The sequence below is a fragment of the Otolemur garnettii genome, unplaced genomic scaffold (assembly GCF_000181295.1).
Source record: "Otolemur garnettii isolate 467f Iridium unplaced genomic scaffold, OtoGar3 scaffold00010, whole genome shotgun sequence".
In the NCBI taxonomy this organism is placed as follows: domain Eukaryota; kingdom Metazoa; phylum Chordata; class Mammalia; order Primates; family Galagidae; genus Otolemur; species Otolemur garnettii.
Window position 1 is genome coordinate 1,469,275 of NW_003852405.1, and position 22,493 is coordinate 1,491,767.

Here is a 22,493-nt window from a genome sequence, read left to right on the forward strand (position 1 = left end):
TATTTCCATGCTTTCTGGCTCATTGTGTACTTTTCTTGACCAGCCATGGAATCAGTCATTTCTGCACGGATTCCTGGCTGTTTTCAGTGGTGAATGCAGTGGCTAGACTGGAAGGCAGGTGTGTACTGCATTGGGGGAAGAGAGGTACCCCTACTCCAAGGCATGCTTAGTAGGCAGAGCATGTTTGTCCATGCTACATACATTTACATTTCTTTAACTATGTTGAAATTTATGAGCAGGCTCTGAGCCTGTATCTCAGTGGTTAGGATGCTGGCCACATACACTAGGGCTGGTGGGTTCAAACTCCGTCCAGGCTTGCTAAACAACGACAACCACAACAACAACAACAACAACAAAAGTAGCTGAACGTTGTGGTGGGCGCCTGTAGTCCCAGCAACTTGGGAGGCTGAGGCAAGAGAGTCACTTAAGCCCAAGAGTTTGAGGTTGCTGTGAGCTGTGACGTTATAGCACTCTACCGAGGGTGACATAGTAAGACTCTATCTCAAAAGAAAAGAAAAGAAATGTATAAGCACACACCAGTACCTATTCAAACTCAGCACCAGAGTTCATTCTAGTGTTTTCCTTTCCAATATGTAACGCCTTCTCCAAAAATGAGAAAGTTGGCTTCTACTACCCTTAGTATTTTCCCTTTTGTTGATCAATTCTCCTATTCCTAACCAATCTGCTGTTGCTGTCCATCTCCTGCACGTACGCCCTACCTACCCTACTTAGGATCTGACTCCCTGTACCAGGCCTGGGAGTCCGGCTCCCACACGGCTCCCACCTGTATGCACAGGCTGCAGATCCAGATGGATGCCTTACCTAATTGTGGGTAAAGGAAAAAGGGGAAGGGGAAGTCAGAGTTTTGTTGGAATTTCAGGTCAACTCCACAAAGGACGAGATCTTCTGATTTACAGTAATGTATCCCGAGTATGTAACACAGACGTTGACACATAGTAGTCAGTTTAAAAAGAAACCTTTGAAGAATCAATTTTATGAAACTACAAGGTTTACAGTTCATTTAAATACCTTGTATTCAAATATTTAACTTCAAGATAGTTTCTCACCATTATAGACAACTTAACAGGAATGTTATTAAATAGATTAATAAGACAGGCCGGGTGTGGTGGTTCACACCTATAATCAGCACTCTAGTAGGCTGAGATGGGAGGACTGCTTGAGCTCAGAAGTTCAAGACCAGCCTGAGCAAAGCAAGACCCCATCTCTACTAAAAAAAAAGAAAGAAAGAAAAAGAAAAGAAAAGAAAGAAAGAAAAATAAACTAGGCATTGTGGCAGATGCCTATAGTCCCAGCAACTTGGGAAGCTGAGACAGGAGGATGGCTTGAACCCAAGAGTTTGAGGTTGCTGTGAGCTAGGCCACAGCACTCTAGCCCAGGCAACAGAACAAGAGTCTGCCTCAAAACAACAAAAAACCCAAGACAGGCTCGGCACCTGTAGCTCAGGCAGCTAGGGCACCAGCCACATACATCAGAGCTGGCAGGTTCAAATCCAGCACGGGCCAAAAAATATCTGTGCGTTGTGGTGGGAGCCTGTAGTCTCAGCTACTTGGGAGGCTGAGGCAAGAGAATTGCTTGGGCCCAGGAGTTTGAGGTTGCTGTGAGCTGTGATGCCACAGCACTCTACCCAGGGCGAAAGTTTGAGAGTCTGTCTCAAAAACAAAACAAAACACACACACACAAAAACCCAAGACAGTTAAAGTTTAAATTTCTAGGCAATATGAAATTTATCTTAAGTTTGGATTTAAATATTTAAATGCATGCATAATGCCTCATAGAATTAAAGATACCATTTTCCCATCTTACATAAAAATCACCAGCATTCTTTGGGACCAGTTTAGTAAAGAAAATAGAGGCCAGGTGCACACCTGTAGTCCTAGCATTCTGGGAGGCCGAGGTGGGTGGATTGCTTGAGCTCAGGAGTTTGAGACCAGCCTGAGAAAAAGTGAGACTCTGTCTCTACTAAAAATAGAAAAATGGGGCAAGAGGATTGCTTGAACCCAAGAGTTGGGAGGTTGCTGTGAGCTATGATGCCACAGCACTTTACCCAGGGTGACAGCTTGAGACTGTCTCCAAAAAGCAAACAAACAAAAAGAAAATAGAAAGGGTATTACTTTCTAACAATATTCTTAAAGATACTGCTATGGTGTGAATATTTATGTCCCCTCTAAAACTCCTGTTGAAACTTAATCCCCAATATAACAGTTACAAGAACTGGGGCCTTCAGGAGGTGACTGGGTTGGGAATAATGTTTTATGAAAGGGCTGGAGGGAACTAGACAGGCCCTTTGCCCTCCATCTGTTCTGCCACGTGAGGACACAGTGCTCATCCCCGTGGCCCTGTCTGGAGGATGCAGCAATAAGTAGTCGCCTTGGAAGCAGAAACTGGCCCCTCACCAGACATTGAACCTGCAGGTGTCTTATCTTGGGCTCCCAGCCTTGATAAATGTGAGCAAAGTTGCTTTGGAACTGGTAATGGATAGAGGCTGGTGGTAAAGAGCTGTTCTGGTAAGGGCTCAGAAGACCGCTGTAGAGAAAGCCTTAATCAATCTTTGAGATTACTTAAGTGGTTGTAATGAGAACGCTGGTAGAAATATGAACTGTAAAGGTAATTGTGACGAGGTCTCAGAAATGAGGAAAGAGGTATTGGGAACTGGAGAAAAGGCCATTCTTATTATAAAGTGGCAAAGAACTTGACTGAATTGTGTCCCCGTTGTGGTGTTTTGTGGAAAGTAGATCTTGTAAGCAATGAACTAGAATATTCATTTAGTAAGAGAAATCTCTTGGCAAGTGTTGAATGTGTAGCATAGCTTCTTTGGACTGTTTATGATAAAATGCAAGAAGAGAGAAATGAACTAAAGATGTGATTTTTTTTCATCTTTTTTTGAGACAGAGTCTCACTATATTGCCCTTGGTAGAGTGCTGTGGCATCACAGCTCACAGCAACCTCAAACTCTTGAGCTTAAGCGATCCTTTTGCCTCAGCTTCCCAAATAGCTGGGACTACAGGCACCCACCACAATGCCCGGCTATTTTTTTTGTTGTTGCAGTTGTCATTGTTGTTTAGCTGGCCCAGGCTGAGTTCAAACCTGCCAGCCTGGGTGTATGTGGCTGGCACCATAACTACTGTGCTACAGGCACCAAGCCTAAAGATGCAACTTATAATCTAAAGGGAAGCAGAACTTGAAGATTTGGAAAACTCTTGCCCTGGCCAGATTGTAAAGAATAAAAAGGAGAGCTGGGGAGAAAAGACTAAGGTATGGCCAAGTGAACATTGGAAGGAAGGCTAAAAGGAAGCCAAATGCTGTTCACCAAGACAATGGAAGAATGACCCTGAAAGCATTTCAGAGATCTCCAAGGCTGCCAAGCCCATCGGAGGCCCAGAGTGCCAGGGCCTTGAAGGCAGACATTGGGCGCCAAATGTCAGGTCCAGGGGCAGGGTCCACTAAGACCTGTAGAACTGGCGTGACTCACTGAAGAAATATAAATTGAGGAATCATGATAAAGAGACACGAGACATAGAAATTTCAAAGGTGGGAGCTCAGGAGACCACCGCCTGTTCGTGGGTTCCAGTGATTGGTCTTGAGTTTTTGTTCTACACAGCTTTTACTGAAATCTATCTGCCCAGGTGGTAAGCTGAGGGAGGGAACAAAGACACCAGCAGTTTTTTTGTGTGTGAATTACATCAGCTTTTATCTTTATTAACTTTAGAGATTTGAGTAGTTTTGGAGTATCTGAAACTTGAGTCTTGTGTGGGGAAGCCTCCTGTCTGGAGTCATACACACAGATTTTTAGGGGGATGTTAAGCTCTGTTAGTTCACTGTGGAGTAAAACACCACTGGTGTTAATCTCTTTTGAGGAATCAGTGGGAGAGAGATTTTTTTCCTTTCATCATCACCACAGAGGATTTTCCTCTGTGATAAGGGGTGGTAAGCTTTCCTGCCCATATTTCAGGGTTCCAGTTATTTCCTTGGTTTCTGCCCTAGCCCAATATAAATCTCTACAATGGGTATCTGCTTTGTTTAATGGGCAGGAATGACCTAGGAGTAGCTATTCCAGGTTGTGTTATCTTTTTTATGACCATTTTCTTTCTCAGAGTGTTTACAGACTCAGCAGGATATTGGTGTAAGCTCTATTTCCAATAGGTCGGAGTTTCAGGAAAGGTTGGAAATTTGTTTAGATAAGAAATTTAGTAATGGCTAAGGGTAAACTAGCTGACTTTTCCTTGTTCAACTTCTTCAGCTTTTTAATTTTTCCTTTTTCTAGGGGTGCCCACCGCCGCCAAGAATGGGGTCTTTGGTCTGCACTCTTCCTATAAGAATGATTTCAAAGGAGAGGTCCAGTGCACCCATGGGGCCTTAGAGTTGCTGCCTAGGGCTGCCTCAAGTTTCTGTTCTCCACATTTCAGGGCAGCACTCTATAACCACCCCAGCTGTAGCTCAAAAGCAGGCCTGGCTGCAACTCAGGCTACCACTCCAGAAGGCACAAGTGATAAAGCTTGGCAGTGCTCATGGTGTGCTAACTCTGCAGGTGCACAGAGTGCAAAAGTGATGGAGACATGTCTACCTCCACCTAGGTTTCAGAGGATACTTGGGAGAGCCCTGAGTCCCAGGTCTACTGAAATGCTTACTAGGGCAGTGCTTAGTGGAGCAATGGGAGCGGTGTAGCCTCAAGGCCCTGAAACTGTAGAGCTGCCTGTGTGCAATTGCAGCCTGGGAGAACTACAGACACAAGATTCCACCGGAGCTGCCAGCTAAGTTTTTGTGGCCCAACCCCTCCATGTCCAGAAGGTGGGGACATGGAGTTGGAGATTATTCTGGAGCCTTAAGACTTAATATTTGCCCTGTTGGGTTTTAGATTTGGTTGGGACCTGTAACTCCTTTCTTCTTTCCTATTTCTCTCTGTGTGTCCTACGCACAGCGTACCACTGTATTTTGGAAGTCCGAAATTTGATTTCCCAGGTACATGGCCAGAGAGCAACTGTCTCAGGATAAATTGTATCTTGAGTTTCACCTGTATCTGATTAGACTAGACTCTGGACTTTAGACTTCTGAGTTGGTAACTAGAACAAGATTTGGGGGGATACTGGGATAGAATACATATATTTTGCATATTATGAAGGACATGAATTTGGGGGACAAGGGGTAGAATACTATGTCCTGCAAAATATTATCGTCTTAAACTTAATTGCCTATGTGATAGTATTAAGGGGTGGGTCCTTTAGGAGGTGATTTAAATCATGAGAGCAGTGCCCTCATAAATGGGACAAATGTCCTATGACAGGGCTGGCTGAAGTGAACTAGCTAGGACCTTTTTGCCCTTCCACATTCTGTCATGTGAGGATACAATAGGAGGTACCAGGAGAGAAGCTCCAGACACTGAATCTAGCAATACCTTGATCTTGGATTTCCTGCTTCCATAACTGAGAATATAAATTTTTGTTCTTGCTAGAGCAGCAAAACCAGACTAAGATAGATACAGTTGCATCAAAAGACATTGAGACAACTTCTGACATGGATACATGGGGAAGGCTGAAGTTGATGTAACTTTGGGGACATTCTGTAGAAATGAGGCATAGAGTGCTAGAAGGGGACTATGCAAATGAGGAGCCCTGAAGCTTAAGCACTAAGCCTGCTTCTTAAAGGAAGAGTGAAAGTGCCTAGGCCCAATGCTTGACACAGAGTAGACATATAAAATGTAAGGTATTACTGAAGAACTCTTTCAGCCTCTACATTGACAGGTCTTCGACAAGTCTCTATTAAATACTGCTGACCCATGACTTATCTCCTCACTAGAAAACAGGTTCTAATGAAGTTCTGCTGTTCATCCAAGAATAACACAGACTGCCAATAAGGTCTTATCATTTTAATTGACTTTAATGATTATTGCTCATCTGCAAGGATTAATATTGCATTCATTAAAAATCATTCAATACAAAATGAATGTGTTCCTCCAAAGTTGCTCTCCACACGCTCCCTCTGATGCCAGACATTTTTCTAGGTGTCCTTTGTTACACGGTTTGACAGCGACGGAGCCCTTACCTATTATTCCTATGGACACAGTGACATGGAATCAGGGAGCAGGCCAGAGGCAGCAGGACTTAGGCCCCTTCCAACAGAGCTGACGCAATAGGATACACTGTTGGCCAGGTTACCTCCCTTAACAGATGTGGTGTTCTGACTGGCTGGCTAAGTGCCCTAGGAAGAAGGGCTTTGACTGTTAGCATCTATAGAGAAGTAAAGCATGGTCATACAGGCGAGGAGTAGGAGGGGATTGGGTAGGGAGAAATGGGAGAAGGGAAAAACGTTTTGGCAAGACAACTGTACCCTGCTCCGAAGCTGCAGGGTGAAAGCTTTTCTTTTTTATATTCCTGGTTTTTTACTGCCTTTCTAATCAGTGGAGCGAGAGAAACGAAAACTTCCAGTGTCTAGCAGTAATGTATGACCCAACTTTGAAGGGTCACAAGCTAGAACAAGTTGAGGATTTCAAATCCTGGGTAATTACACACTTAAATCTCATGAGTGTAATGCTCATTTGACCATGCAGAAATGCCGGTAAGCAGGGTGCATGGCATGAGAAAATGTCTCTCTGATCTTCGAGAGCAGCTCTCTGGGGATCCCTTCAACACACGAGCCAGGATGTACTGATTACGTTCTCTACACACAACTGCCCTTTAAGATCTTAGTTCATAAACTTTTTGTGGTATGTTCTGATCAAAAGTGGTATCACTGCTATAAAATTTATGTCCAAATTGTATGAAGCTACATTTCGCTCACCCTGGCCCAATGTATCATTCCTCCTCCCATCCACACCTACCTTCCTTTAAATATTTAAGCTGCAGAAGCACAGCTGACCAGAAATTTGCTCTTAAAGGATAAATCCTAAAGATAGAGCTCAGTGCTTTATATTGAGTAATGGCTTGATAAATTTGCCTTCAGCACAAGCTGTATAGGTCAGAGCTGATAGAATTTGCTATTATGGCTCCAGTTCATTGGTGCTATAAACTATGGGGTAGAAACAGAGGGACTTACTAGAATTTGAGACTTTCATTCCACTAGACTCAACTTGGTAACCTTACTTCCAAAGATTCAAAAGAGAAATTGGTAACAACTAACCACCCAAGCAGTCTCACAGAGTTAATATTAAAATTTTTTCCTTTTTTTTGTACAACAGAAATAAATGCTAGGGGACAAACTTCAACTTAATCAAGTGTAATATGCTTAACAACTAGAAAAATGAGTCTGGTGAGAATGGTGGCAGGGCTGTACTATAAAGCCAAGGGAGCCTTCTGGATCTTAATGAGCAACACTCACTAGTACACATCTCTGAACCAGACATACCACCTGTACACAGGAAACAGGGCTTGGAACTTCTATGGGAAATTAACATGCACCACCTACATCTAACCTACCTGGCTGGTAGGTAGCATCCCTGCTCCTCTGAAGAAGTGAAAGAGCACTGATTTCAGCAGCTAAGAAATGGGCTCTTTTAAGGCGATTTAGACATTGCAGATTGTTCCACATAGAAGGTACCTCAGCATTTCCTGTTAATAAGGTACCTAAATTAAGACTAAAGTCCCCAGAAATGGTAAAGAAAGAATCAGCTTTCTGGGCTAGGAGTAAAATCCTTCTTTAGTAACTAGGGTGAGGAACCTTGAACCTCAGTTTCATCTAAAGAGCCATGAAGCAAGTTCCTGTGTGGTTTACAGAACTTGGATAATGAGATGAAAAACAAGAATGAAATTATAGAAAAAAATCAAGAGGAAAGGAATAAGAAGAAAATAAGAGTTACTTTAAAAAATATTTCTTTTCGAGTTGTGTGGTTCATGTGGACTGGTCCTTGGTAATATGGTCCATTAGTATCTGTAAAGAAAGAGATTGATTAACACTCGCATCTTCCACATGAGAGTTCCAAGAGAAGAATCAGAAAGAGAGCACCTTCTCCAGAGTCCCTCCCCGGCCCAGGCTGGGAATCCCTCTAGTCATTCCCCAGGCCAAGGCATCATCCTTTCCTATTGGTCCACATTTCTAGTGTTACTTCCTGCTCCTTGATAATAAAAGTCGGTGGTTTTCAAACCCTGATTATACATTAGAATAATCAGAGGAGCTTTTACAAAATAACTTTGCACTTGGTCCCATCCCAGACCAACCATATCAGAATCTTAGAATGAGGCCCAAGCTCCAAAATTCCAGAAAACTCTAATTTCTTTACATCTACCACGAAATAAATAATTTCTCCACCTACTCTGTTAATGTGAAGCAGAGTTCTTGTACTATTCAAGATCAGCTGCAGCATCTGGTCTTTATTTTAGCTGTCTAGGCTGCCTGCTTGGTTAAATACTGAGGAAAAGACCTTTTCACTTGCTTCCCCCAAGTTACCTGTAATAATTGGGTTTGAATGGCCCATTTTTATTGAGTCCCAGATATTTTGCTTGGTCATCTGTCAGCTCTGTCAGGTGGGCATCAAATGACGGCAGATGCAAGCTGGCGACGTACTCATCTAGGAGAACAAAATGAGAATGCAACACTTTTGAAAATATGCCTCTGGGGTATAATCTCCCCTACCTATTTTTCATTTGATGTTTTTTGGGAAGAGGACAATGAATGGAATAACTTTAAAAAAATCCACAGGCTGGCGCCTGTGGCTCAAGCGGCTAAGGCGCCAGCCACATACACCTAAGGTGGTGGGTTCGAATCCCCAGCCCGGACCCGCCAAACAACAATGATGGCTGCAACCAAAAAAAATGGCCGGGCGTCATGGTGGGTGCCTGTGGTCCCAGCTACTTGGGAGGCTGAGGCAGGAGACTCGCTTGAGCCCAGAAGTTGGAGGTTGCTGTGAGTTGTGATGCCATAGCACTCTACCCAAGGGGATAGCTTGAGGCTCTGTCTCAAAAAAAAAAAAAAAGAAAAGAAAAAATCCACAACTTCAAATATTCACTTAGTAAGAAAAACCTGAAAGCTGACCTTCTGGCCGGGAACTTCTCTCAGTATATCCAAGTGTGTTTGGAAAGCCATTTATCAAGGGGACAAAAGGCGGTGGAGTTATAGCTTCTTATCCTTCTCTGGCAAAGCTTTTGGATTTACCTCAGTGGCTAACATGTCACATACGATTCCCACCTTCCTACAGCAACCTCTTTAACTGGATTAAATTATAGTCAAATTACAAATCAAAATGAACACAAGTTCAAAAGAGCCTTGTGTCATTAACACTTATCTAGGATAAGATCCATAAAGGCCTCAAATCTTAGAATCATGGAGTTGTCAGGTAATTTGCACAAATTTGTTAGCTTTCTACGGATAAGCTTCTCTGACTTTTAAGATGTCTTTTTTAAAAAACTAATATGAGATAAGCTATTAGGAGAGACACGAATAAGGAGAAATTTAGCTTTAGGAGGTCAGAGATTTTGGGCCAAGGAGAGGTGGGGACCACTGTGCAGAAAGATAAAGGATAAGCGATGATGTATTACATCACACAAACACAGCGTGATTCGTCCTGTCCTAAGAGGAGGCTGGGTAGGAAGTCATTTGCATTTCTGCACAGAGAATGGATAGTACAACCTGTATGTGTTTCTGTTTCTCTCATTTTTGTTCACAACTCACTGTGCTAGGAAGCTTACTGAATTTCATAAACCTATTTAGAATAAGAGCATCTACCCTAAACCACTGTGCTAAGCACTATTAGTCGCTAGCATAATTCTTACTGCAATTCTGCAGTGTATGTAGTATTCTTCTCACTCGACTGACCAAGAACCCGAAGCTCATGGAGATTAGGACTGAAGTCAACACACAAGCACTAAAATAGGAATTAAAACTCTAAGTTCAATGCTCTTCATGAAAGTCATTTTACCAGACCCTAAAGCTAGGGATCAACATAGGTTTCTACTGTTTTTCACTCACCCATTTTCTTAGGAAGCAAGTATACATCCTGTTTGTATCGCCCCTCAGGTGCATTATAGAGCTCTATCAGTGCCAAAGCCTAAGTTGGGAAAAGAGGGCCAGAAAATACAAAAATTCTTAGAAAGATAAAAATAAAGCTAAGTTTAACAGGGTTTTGGGCAAGTACTCTAGTGATCTACTATAGTCTAGTGACAGCACCTAAGACTTTGTCTGTGATAAAGGTTAACACCGTAAGATTTGTTGGTGTGTTAGTTCAGTTTTTAGAACACGTATTTTCAACTAAAACAGCCAAGACAAACAGACACAAATAATACCTAATGACTCTTTTCTGTACTTGAGAAAGCCTAAGTCTCAAGAACTTCTACATAAAAACAGAATAGCCCCATTCACTGGAACTCTGATCTACCCCCAGTTCCACAATTTGCAGTGTAGGGTAAGCAGCCAATTTGTCACATACCTGTGTTGTAGCTGTGATGGACAGAACAAAGGTGGGAACTGTGGAACAGCTCAAATTGAGCAGACGACCCTGGAAAGGTTAAGAGGAAACCTTGGGATGAGCTAGTCTCTCTTTGTCTCAGATTCCAAGTAAAGCCAATGCAGGAAAGGACTTTACACCCTCCTAATCTCAGCTGGAAGAAGAATTATAGGTGCAAATCAGGACTCTAGGTTTTATCCTCTTTTCTACAACTCTGAGTCTGAAAGGTTGAATAATGATCTGTGGTCAGGAAACAGTACTGTTATTTAGTAAAAAGTAGATTTTTTGAGTGACTCTTTTGAGGACCAGCCCATTTGAGAAATATACATCTGTCCAAAGACAGAATCAGAGAAACACAGGCTCAGTCTTTTTTCTCTACCACCCCTCCTTGCCTTGGATCTAACTATACTGCTTGAGTGGCTGTCAGAGTCCTTCTGTGTGTACCTCTGCCAGGAGGACAACGCGTTTGCCATCTGGCCAGATGACATGGTCCACTTGAGAACGTACTCGCTCCCACGTCAGCTCTGGGGTGCGGAGGCTGGTCTAAAAGGAAGAAGCACAGTTGACCAAGGCTAAAATAGAAAGTAGAGGAACAATGCTAGCAACAAATGAGAGAAGCCTTACCACATCAATTTCTGTGTTGGAGTGGCCCATATTGCATACGATACAACTGTTTTTCATGCGGTCCAAGTGCTCTCGTGTCACTACATTCTTATTTCCTAAAAGTTAAGATGAGTGGCTGACGAAAAAGACGTCGTCAGAAACAAAGGCACTGACAGGCTTTCAGTTAAAATGTGGGAGAAAGGAGTTTTGCTGTCATTAAAGAACATGTATACTTGGTGAGAAAAGAAGTGCCTAACTCTTAATAACAGCTCCTTAGGCTCCGTTACCAGGTTTTAAGATCAAACAAGATAAAAAAGTCACCAGAGGAAAAAGGCTCTTTACTCTGGAAAATGTTAACGTTCTGTCAGCTTACTCAAAGGTCTGAGACCTTTATACTGAGCACAGGTCTTACTTTCTATGAAAATCAGTCAGACCACTTCCACGATTTAAAATCTGACTTAACACTCCTCTAGGCACACCAAAGCGTCAATACTTACCTGTGCAAGTTATTACGACATCAACTTGCCGGATGACTTCATTTAGCTTTACCACCCTGAACCCATCCATGCTGGAAGAAAAGAAAGGAACACTGTGAGTAAAGCCAGGAGCAGGGTGAAGGAAGCTGGTCACAAAATGAGACAAGATCCCCTTGTAAAGTCAGATCCGAAGCTATCTTGCAGGGATGGAAAGTGATAAGCTGTGCTAAGCTATATACACTGGCCTCTTCAGAGTCCCCAGGACTTCATTCAGGAAGGGGAAAATGGCAAGAGGTTCTAGGAGAACCCGAAGGTTAGAGAGAGGGTAACAGAGAAATTCTAACCTTCTCTTCCTCTAGGAGATTTCTGCAAAAATGATCATTACAATAAATCAAGAACTCTCAAAAACAAAGTACCTGGAGTGAATCTAAAAGTAGTATAACATTGTTCTTACCAGGCCTGCAGAGCACAGATGGGGTCAATTTCTGTGATGTAGACAATTGCCCCAAGGGCCTTGAGAGCAGCACAGCAACCCTTTCCTACCTGCCAAACATAAGGTCAGGGTGTCAGGTTCATTAAGGCATGGATATGGGGGTAGGCAGGTTCTTTGGGAGACAGGAATTAATCTTCATGAAGTCATCAATTATGTAGTGAGCACCTACCTGCAGGGATGCTCAGACCCTGAGATTATGTTGTGAACATCAGAGAGGTAATTTAGCAGACATGTCATAGCAAGGGCAGGGACTTTGGATAAAAATGTTATTAAGGAAACAAGACCTGGTAAGAGCAACTTGCTCTTAGTAACCTTTAATTTCTTATTTCAGAAAAACCTGAAATACCTCTCACTTAAGATACATCTACTCAGGGACAGCCTAGCAGCTCAGAAACTTCTGTGGGTCAATTGCTGAAGACAACAGAATCTCCTGTAACCTACTCCAGTTTAGAGTTATTGAACTACATATACATATACACTGGCCTCTTCAGATTCTACCCTTCATTCTATTGTAAGTCACCTCTGGAGCTAAAATGCTATATATTCACTTGAAATATGTCTCAGTAAAGGTTATTACTGTAATTGGAGGGAACTGATGCTGAAATTCCATTCCATAAGAAAACTGGTAAAACCTAAAAACTCAATTCACTCTGCATGTCTCTATTCATGGATGTGAATAAAAGACTTTTGTTATTGTTTTGAGATATCTATTTAAAACCCTGCATAAGTGACTCTAGATCAACAGTACAAGCCTCCTTCACCCAATATTTCTAGTAAGTCTAAGAGAATAAAGGGACTGAGGTACAGCTGTTTACCTCACCATAGCCACACACCACCACTTGCTTCCCACCAAACATCACATCTGTGGTCCTCTTCAGGCTGTGGAAACAGACAAGGGCTCAATTCAAAATATTAGTAGCTCAAATTCAGTCCCTCTGCATAAAGTTAAAAGTGTGGGACAATGCCGCTGAGAACTTCTACTGGAAACTGGCTGAGCTCAATATGAAGTCACCCCTCTAGCACACTTTTAAAGTCAAAGCAAGACCAGGGGACAAGACCAGAATGATAGCCAATTCACACTGTAACCCAACCCAGGTATACCCCCTTTAAGTTTGAATATATATACATTTCAACCTACCCATCCAAAATGGATTCTCGGCAGCAGTACAAATTATCAAACTTCTGTTTGGTAACAGAATCATTGACATTCATGGCAGGAACACAGAGCTTCCCAGCTTTGGAGAGCTGATACAGCCTAGAGGGAGAAGAGGCCACAAAAACAAAAACCCAGTTAGCTGGCAAAACATAACATCTGGCAAAATCTGCCTAATTCTCAAGTTCCGTGCCACCCTCCCCAGTCTTATTTATTGGCTATGGACATTGGTAAACACGATTCTTTTCATTTTTTTCCTCCCCCTACCTTTTTCTTTTGAAAGGAAAAAAAAAACTCCCCTTTTCAACTGAAGAAATTTACTTCTCTTCCATAGAAGAAACGTTATTTTCTTAAACCAGCATTTCTCAATCTTTAAAAACTCATGCTCACTTCTGATAAGCAAAGATTATTAATGATTCTGATACGGTTCCCTGTGTGTGAACGCACGTGTGTATGTAAGCAAGCAAGTGCAATGTGCCTTCAACTGAGAAACACTTTCACGTATCTTTTAGGTATTCCAACAAGCCAAGAATATTTTGCCCAGTAGTATTATTTTTTGTAGTACATGCAATGTGTAGTTTTACAATAGGATTGTTTTCATGTTTTAAATATGAAATTATAATACAATATTGAATACAGTTTTTCAAGATACAATCACTCCCTACCCCTCATGCCCAAACACTACTTAAGAATCATTCAGTGGAATAAACGGGAGAGAATGCGTGAATTAGAACCTGAAATAATTTCCTTCTAGGGTCGACTTGATTTTCAAAAGTAAAAACACGTAAGTTTTTATCTAACGAAGATACTCCCACTTAGTTACTACAAGTTTGAAACACAGCCCTGAAGCCTAACGGACACTAGGAGAAGATGCTGAGGCAAGGACACAAGGGGCAGCTACTCCAGAATCTGTTACCTGTGAACACCAGTCACGCTCTCTTCCACAATGCCTCGGATCTTCTTAAACACGTTTGGATACTTCTTATAAACCCAGTGGGTTAAGTCTCCCCCATCATCCAGGATCTATAGAACAGCCAGAAGACTTCTATGGGCATTCAGGCTGCTAGAGCTGGGGGGAACTTTGAACCCACTTTCTGCACTAGTAAGAGAGCCCTATATGTTTTGGAAGAGCACTTCTTGGAGCTCCTTCGAGCAGGCTTAGATAGTGCAAATATAGTCAAGTTTGTTGGTGTAAAATGGTTAAAAGGAATCCTATCTTTGTTCTAGACTACAGTGAAGAATATTAGGCTAATCACAGACTCACTTTTAGTCTAGAGTCTTGAAATACATAGCCCCTTTGAATGCAAAAGGAGAGCTGGGGCAAGAAGGAAAGAAACCAGAATCCTATTCCAAAGAGGTAGCACATTATTTCCTTCTTCTTTGTTCTGTTGTGTTGGAGCCACATGTGTTTGGCTAGTCTTACCCTTCCCCCACTTTTTCATTCGGTACACAGACTTGCTCTGAATAGGTATCAGGCTAAACACTGCGGCAACGAAGTCAGTGCATGAGACCAAACATCCAAAACATATTTAGGGAGCCATGCTTTGAGGGAAAAAAAGGAAATAAATCTCTTGTCAAAGTGTAGGATGGATATGCATTATTACCATGTTGGCCTGCCACCCGTCCATGTTCACACAGCGGTCAATACACCACCAGAAGTCATCTTCTGACTCGCCCTTCCAAGCAAACACTGCAACTCCTATAGAGACAGAAAGAAAGAAGTCAGCTGATTATTCCTTTGAAAAATGTGCTACACCAATGCCACTTTCTCAGATTCCTATGAAGAAAAAAAGGAACTATCCCAGAAAGGAAAAAACTTAAGAAATGTCAAAGTACACATATGTAGCACTCATATAGTATTTTTAGAAATTACTTTGGTTAAGAAATTAAGGAATTTTTGTTTTTAAAAGTATTTTATGGCTTGGCATGGTGGCTCGTGCCTTGTAATCCTAGCACTTTGCGGGGCCAAGATGAGGATTACTTGAGTCAAATAGAATTTGAGACTAGCCTTAGTCACAGCAACATAGTGAGACCCTTTTTCTAGAAAGAAATACAAAAAAAATTAGCCAGGCATGGCAGTGCACTGGTAGTCCCAGTTACTTGGAAGGCTAAGGCAGGATGATCACTTAAGTCCAGGAATTTGAGGTGGGAGTGAGCTATAATGACGCCATGGCACTCTAGTGCAAGCAATAAATCGAGACTCTCATACCCAAAAAAAGGCATTTTGAAGCCTAAAATGTTGTGTCTTTGGGCCACTATAAAGTGTCTTTGGGCCACTTTATATTCACAACCCTAAGGAGATAAAATGAAATGGGAATCACTGTAAAGTTGTTCACTAGAGCATTATTTATGTAAGTAAACATCTTGAAATAATTTAAATGTTCCACATTAGGAAACAGTGACATAAAATTGCATAAGCATATTAATGAGCATTAAAAATGATGCTGTCTAGTTGGGCACTGTGGCAGGTGCCTGTAGTCCCACCTACTTGGGAGGCTGAGGCAAGAGAATCGCTTGAGCCTGAGATTTTGAAGTTGCTGTAAGCTATGATGCCATGGTTCTCTACTGAGGGTTACAAAGTGAGACTCTGTCTCCAAAAAAAAAAAAAAAAGATGCTGTCAAAATTTTCAGTTACGTGGAAAACTACTGAAAATGTTTTATAGATTATTAACCTGTATATATACTAAGAGTTATTTCATCACTAGAAAGCAGATAGAAAAAAGGGAAAAATTTATCAAATACTATCTCTGTGCAGTGGAACTGTGAATTTTTTTTTTTTGAAATTTCTAAATTTTCTGCAATGAACACTTACCAAAAAATAAAACAAAAAAAATCCCCAAGTAAAGTTGCTTTCTGAGAATCCTGGGAAGATGAGAAGTCCTCAAAGCAACTTTGATTTTCTTTCGAACATATTAACAATAAAAATTATGTTTAGTAAAAGTCATTGGTAGCCCATATATTTTCAGTGCCATATTAAATACCAAATTATTTAACAAACTATTGATATAAAAGGCATTTCTTATGGTCTCTCTCAAAAATGGCAAGACTTTTGGTGAAAAGAGATCAGATAAGCTCACATTTACATAGCTTATAAAGTTCAATATTCTTCTTTGTTAGAACTAGGCATTTTCCCATGTCATTAGATTATTTTCAAAGATTTTTTTTTTTTTTTTTTGGGGCTGGGTTTGAACCCACAACCTCTGGCCTATGGGGCCAGCGCCCTACTCCTTTGAGCCACAGGCGCCACCCTCAAAGATCTTTTCTTTTCTTGCAGTTTTTGGCCGGATCTGGGTTTGAACCCACCACCTCTGGCATATGGGGCCAGTGCCTACCCCTTTAAGCCATAGGTGCTGCCCCTCAAAGATCATTTTTAATGACCACATAATATTCTATCATGCAGGTAGACCTTAATTTTATTATCCATTTTCTTCTTACTGATATTCTTATTACCTTTCAAATTGTATAGTCCCTAGACATAAACAACACTGTAAAGACAATATACTTAGATAATTATTTTAGGCTAAGGTTGCTGGAAAAAAACAGAACTTACCAGCCTCAGCTAGTGCTGCAGCCACTTCATTCTGAGTTGAGTAGATGTTGCAAGCAGACCAGCGGCACTGAGCCCCCAGGGCACAGAGTGTCTCAATCAACACCTGTGTGGATGTGTAGGAAGACAGGGTGAGGAAGAGGAGGGCCACTTGGGAGTGGGGAGCAAACCTCAGTAAGAAAAGAATACCCATCAATTCTGCAGCAACAGGTGCCACACTGGAAAGTAACAAAAGGGTGGATGTCATTAAGATGGCACACTGGTATTTATACCCAAAAGATGGGTTCCTAAAAGTCTTAGTAACATTTTAATAACAACCATATTTTTGCAAATCTAGACCTTCCTAGGTCAAGTTTGCTCAAAGTGGGTTTACTTATACAAATAAAAGCAGAAAACCCAACTACTGTGTAACAGGAAGATCCCATCTAAAGTCAGCATTTGGAGGTTGGCTAGCTAGAGAAGGAAAAGTAAAAAACAACAACCAAACCCTGCTTCATTCTTCCTCTTATAAGAAGCCCTTCCCTTTTTTTTTACAGCAAACTCACCGCTGTCTGGGCCGTGATGTGTGTACAGCCCACTATTTTAGCACCAGCCAAGGGCTTCTCCCCCTGAGCACGTTTCCTGAGTGAAATCAGAGCAGACATGTCTGTGAAAGAACAGAGGATTTGAGCTAGGTCTGCACTAGCAGTATCACATTTCCTGCCCCAGCAGCATCTGGGGCCAGTCTGGATCTGTTGAGATATGGTAAGACGAGTCAAAGAAACTATAAGCATATTTCCATGATGATCTGGCAGCTTCAACAGCACTGTAATAACACAGAGTTGTCGTACAACCATCTAGAATTTCTCTTCCTCCCCTGCTTCAGCTTTATATCCAGAAGACTGAACAGAGAATGAAGTACATACTCAAAACTGATCAAAATGGAGGGTAAATCTCACCATTCACTTGGGAGGAGAGGAAAGTAGTTATGGCATTGGCTAATGGACTCACGTATCAGACTAGGAAGAAGAGACTTCACCCTCAGCAGAACCCACTAGCTTCTGTGTTCTATGCTGCCTTACCCTATCCTGTTAGTTTGTTTGGTTTTTCTACTCTCAGTACAGAACATGCCCTCCACATGAAAACAAAAAAAGGTAAAAAACACCTTACTGGCGGCAGGGTGGGATAGAGAAACTATGATTTTACCTATTGTCAGTCACTTTTGCTCTGCTCCAGCAGAGGGTGCTCAGAACCAAACAAGATCCTAGGTCACCACATCCTTAGCTTTAAACCTCCCACGCCAGCTGCTTCTGGAAAATCTGGATCTCTGTGATTGACAGCTCCAGTAAGATCCCACATAACTAACTACCACATAGCGATCAAGAACTTGCTGATTCTGCAGGGTATATCTTTGAATATGGTATCAGGAAGGAGGAAAAGAGAAACTATCCCATGTGTAATTACCACACGCTGAGAAGAGGAAGGGAGAAACTAAGAACAAAAATATTTTTTCTACATTTTTTTTTTTTTGAGACAGAGTATGCTACCCTCCTCCATAGAGTGATGTGGTGTCACAGCTCACAGCAACCTCAAACTCTTGGGCTTAAGAGATTCTCCTGCTTCAGTCTCCCTCGTAGCTAGGACTACAAGTACCCGCCACAACCCCCAGATTTTTTTTTGTTGCAGTTGCCATTGTGTTTAGGTGGCCCAGGCCAGATTTGAACCCACTAGCCTCAGTGTATGCAGCTGATGCTGCAACCACTGTGCTACGGGCGCCTACTTTTTTTTTTTTTTTTGAGACAGAGTTTCACTTTGTCACCCTAGAGTGCCATGGTGTCATAGCTCATAGCAACCTCAAACTCTTGGGCTCAAATGATCCTTTTTTGCCTCAGCCTCCAGAATAGTTGGGACTACAGTTGCCGGCCACAATACCTGGCTATTCTTTTTCTTTTAGAGACAAGGTCTCTCTCTTGTTCAGGCTGGTCTCAAACTCCTGAGCTCAAGCAATCCACCTGCCTTAGCCTCCCAGAGTGCAAGGATTACAGGAGTGAGCCTCCACACCCAGCAATGAATAAGAATCTTGAAGCTCAAGCTTCATACATAGAGAGGTATTTATCCAAAAGTCCAAGAAAGTACCTTTTTCCAGGATACTTTCAAGTTGGCTTTCAGGCTCTAAGTTGTTGTGGAAACTGATAACCAGGAAAAAGGCTGCTTCTGGTCCTCTACCCATTCCTTTTCTTTACCTTGCTCTGCAATCTCAATCTCTCGGCGTCCAAATTCTGCCTGCTTGATGTTCTTCACGCAGAAATTGCTGCTGCCCTTGGAGTTGGTTTGCTGCTTCTCTCGGGGAGAAACCTCATCATCAGAGCTATCTGTGTAGGATGCAGCTGGAGCCAGGGAAAAAATGAGGATAGAAAAGCCTCAATCGCCCCAACTCCATAAAGTACAGTTCCCAATTTAAGTTAAGTGAACATTCTTTTTTTTTTTTTAGAGGCAGTCTTACTTTATCACCCTCGGTAGAGTGCCATGGTATCAAGAGTTCACAGCAACCTCCAACTCCTGGGCTTAGGCGATTCTCTTGCCTCAGCCTCCTGAGTAGCTGGGACTAAAGGTGCCCGCCACAACACCTGGCTATTTAAGTGAGTACACTCTTAATTGGAGCTACCTTCTTGGTCCCTCCCAGTTCTACTCCTCTAGGCTCTAAAGGATGGTATGAAGGAAACTGATTGGAACTAGACCTGACAACAATGGAAGAATAATTTAGGGCAGAGAAGGAATGCTATTTCTACACATCACTGGTTCTCAAACTCATACATCTATCAGAATCACATGGAAGGTTTGTTAAAACATACATTGCTAGACTCCATGGCTAAAGTTTTCCATGTGGTGGGGGTTGGTATCTGGTAGTACCCAAGAATTCACACTTCTAATTAAGTTCCCAAGTGTGCTAATGCTGCTGGTCAGAGGACCACACTTTGAAAAACATTGATATATATGGTAGATGAAAGGGATAACAGTCTTACAAGGGACTGTATAGTAGGTTGTGTGTAGGGAATAGAGCAGAAAGAAAGGGCACATAAAGCAAGTAGTTTGGGTTCTATTGCCAGCCTTGGAGAAGTCTGTCAAGATGATCAACTTTTAAAAACAGCTTTGGGCCAGGTATGGTGGCACACACCTGTGATCTTAGCACTTTGCGAGGCTTGAAGCCAGGAGTTTGAGATCAGCCTGGGCAACAGAGCAAGACCCTGGCTCTACAAAAAATTAAAAAATAAGCCATGCACTGGTGGCATGTGTACCTGTAGTCCTAGCTACTCAAGAGGATGAGCCAAGAGAATTACTTAGATTTAGGGATCACAGTGAGCTGTGATTGTGCTACCGTACTCCAGTCTGGGTTACAGAGTGAGAGACCTTATAGTGAAAAAACCCCAAATAACAACAAAACAAACCACCCCAGCTTCTCATAAAGGCTAAAACTATCCCTCTGATATGCAAGAGGATATGTAACAATCATCACTCTTTACTTCCCAAATCACTTCTTTCCTCCCTGAATTTTCCTCATTACTGTTTCTGCCAGTGTACCAGGTCTCTCTGACTTCCACCTGTATATGTAGGTCATCCTTCTGTCCAGCTACTATTACAAATACTACTAAAGGTTATGTTCCCCACTTTGACAATTTAACTCTATCACTAAACTTTATAAAAGGCTCTCATAGGTTTCTGTAACATGGCCATCAAGATCTTTGAAGACTTTTTATAAAGCCTTCTTTATTCATTCTGACTTTCTTCCTTTTATAGTTCAATTTTTCAAAATTAATTTTTCTTTTTCTCAGTTATAATTAGCCTCCTCGTTGCCCACTGCCTTTTTTCTCTCTCATTCCATGAAACCTTTTCATTTATGATAGCCATTACACTTGGAACTATTTCTTGCACTTATGCCCACAGTAAGCCCACATATTCATTTATTTCAGTAGTTAACCCTATACACCACTGTTCTTCCTATCTTGTCTATATTGGGTTATAAGTGGCACAAGGGAGAAAATAAGTTTCTTTTAAATTGTTTTTTTACATTCTTTATACCTCAGGAACAGTCTTTAATCTTAAGAGAATGCAAATGATATTCTGGCAAAGAACAATGAGTGGCTTTTGGTACAAATCTCTTCACTGACATTAATAGCTGTCTGTGATCTTGGGCATGTCTGTTAACAATGATTCTTCTTCTTCTTCTTCTTTTTTTTTTTTTGAGACAGAGTCTCACTTTGTTGGCCAGGCTAGAGTGCCATGGCTTCAGCCTTGCTCATGGCAAGCTTAAACTCTTGGGTTCAAGGGATCTTCCTACCTCAGCCTCCCAAGTAGCTGGGACCACAGACACTTGTCATAATGCCTGGCTAATTTTTCTATTTTCAGTGGAGACGGAGTCTCACTCTTGCTCAGGCTGGTCTCAAACTACTAAAGCTCAAGTGATCTGCCATCTCAGCCTGCCAGAGTGCTAGATTATAGGTAGAAGCCATTGTACCTGGCCAACAATGATTCTTCAATTGAATAATGGGAGAGTTTTATCGGATGCCCCTAATGTTTTCTCCAGTATTTAATTCCTAAGATTTTAAATCCTTTTCCATGCTAATTTTTTAATATCCTCTCTATAGATGGCGGAAGGGCATAATTCAAGTTAAAAAAAGACTTTTCTTACAGAGAGCTAACATAGAACTAAATGAAATAAAGTTGGAGTCACATCACAGCAGTCTGAATCTTTCCTATTCCATGAGTTAACAGGGGAGGTTATTTCAACATAAAGAATAATCTAGTAAATAAAAAGAATGAAAATGCTAATTTTTATTGTTAGAATTCAAGTCGTCTTAGGCACAGGAAAGAAACAGATAGATGGCAATACGTATATTCCTGCGTATATTTTCTGAGTCTTAAGTAAGTCCACAGGGTATATTTTACACAAAGAAATTATGCTTCAAAGTATACTTCTTTTTCAAGGTCAGTTTTGTCAGCCAAAACAGCATTGATTCTTTCCCTTTGAAACATGAGTGGATCAATGTGGGAATGGAAACTGGCCCAGTACTACCAACTGGACACTGGCCACTGGCCACAGACCACACAGAGAGATGGTCAGTCTTCAGATGACAAAAGCTTCCCCAGCTCTAAGCCTGGCTGGGAACGCTACCATTGCCCAGGCGCTAACAAACAGCTTTCAACAAAGATCGACAGTCTTAACAGGAGGTTATTTTCAGAGTCTGGATGAGTGAAGCACAATAGGCAGTAGACAGGGAAGAGACAGCAGAGAAGACATGAAGTTCGTTCATACCCACCTGAACTATAGCTGTCCGTGGAGGACTGTGAGATGGAGCGAGACAGAGATCTTCGGCCGGTCTTTGTGGGGAATTTGGTGAACTCCTGCATGTCATCAGCAAACTGGATTTGCTATAAAAGAAAGACAAAAGTTAATTTTTACAAGGGAATTCTATGAAATGTTCCATTTTTTAAGGCCATATACTATCTTCCCTAAAAGCCAGTGTTACCACAAGTCTCCTACTAAGCCCTCAACTCTCCTACCAGAGATGAGGAAAGGCAGAAGCTACTGTCTCTTCCCATTTCAACAGGATTTGGGGAGGGAGCAGGGATGAGTTAAGACCTAATTTCTTTTAGCATTTGTCCAATTTTACAAATCTTTCTCACATTCCACAAAGTTGTCTTTCATTTATAACTTTAACTCATTAAACTCTTTACCCTTCCTCCTAACTCTTTCAAAAAACCATCTCGTGGTGCTTCTTGGCTTTTTCGGTTTTTATTTTCAGAGTATTCTCTTGTAGCACGTTCTTGTTCTAAAGATGACAATCATCTTGCTTTCT

The 22,493-nt window shown here is 41.7% G+C and overlaps 1 protein-coding gene across 3 annotated transcripts in view; it reads right to left on the minus strand.

The window, feature by feature from the left end:
* Window positions 1-5,866: 5,866 nt before the first annotated feature.
* Window positions 5,867-22,493, minus strand: part of AHCYL1 (adenosylhomocysteinase like 1) — a 43,106-nt gene continuing 26,479 nt past the window's right edge. Inside the window, exons 2-17 of one of the 3 annotated variants that reach the window (XM_003784053.1) lie at window positions 21,954-22,065; window positions 18,882-19,025; window positions 17,205-17,305; window positions 16,663-16,765; window positions 14,717-14,811; window positions 14,029-14,135; window positions 13,098-13,214; window positions 12,775-12,838; window positions 11,921-12,009; window positions 11,488-11,558; window positions 11,012-11,106; window positions 10,832-10,930; window positions 10,370-10,438; window positions 9,913-9,991; window positions 8,395-8,515; window positions 5,867-7,878 (exon numbers count right to left, since the gene is read on the minus strand). In XM_003784053.1, the coding sequence (XP_003784101.1) occupies window positions 7,872-7,878; window positions 8,395-8,515; window positions 9,913-9,991; window positions 10,370-10,438; window positions 10,832-10,930; window positions 11,012-11,106; window positions 11,488-11,558; window positions 11,921-12,009; window positions 12,775-12,838; window positions 13,098-13,214; window positions 14,029-14,135; window positions 14,717-14,811; window positions 16,663-16,765; window positions 17,205-17,305; window positions 18,882-19,025; window positions 21,954-22,065 (1,473 nt within the window). In that variant the 3' untranslated portion in view covers window positions 5,867-7,871. The remainder of the gene's footprint in view (window positions 7,879-8,394; window positions 8,516-9,912; window positions 9,992-10,369; window positions 10,439-10,831; window positions 10,931-11,011; window positions 11,107-11,487; window positions 11,559-11,920; window positions 12,010-12,774; window positions 12,839-13,097; window positions 13,215-14,028; window positions 14,136-14,716; window positions 14,812-16,662; window positions 16,766-17,204; window positions 17,306-18,881; window positions 19,026-21,953; window positions 22,066-22,493) is intronic. The other 2 variants (XM_012801684.2, XM_023509874.1) reach the window with 2 other exon arrangements.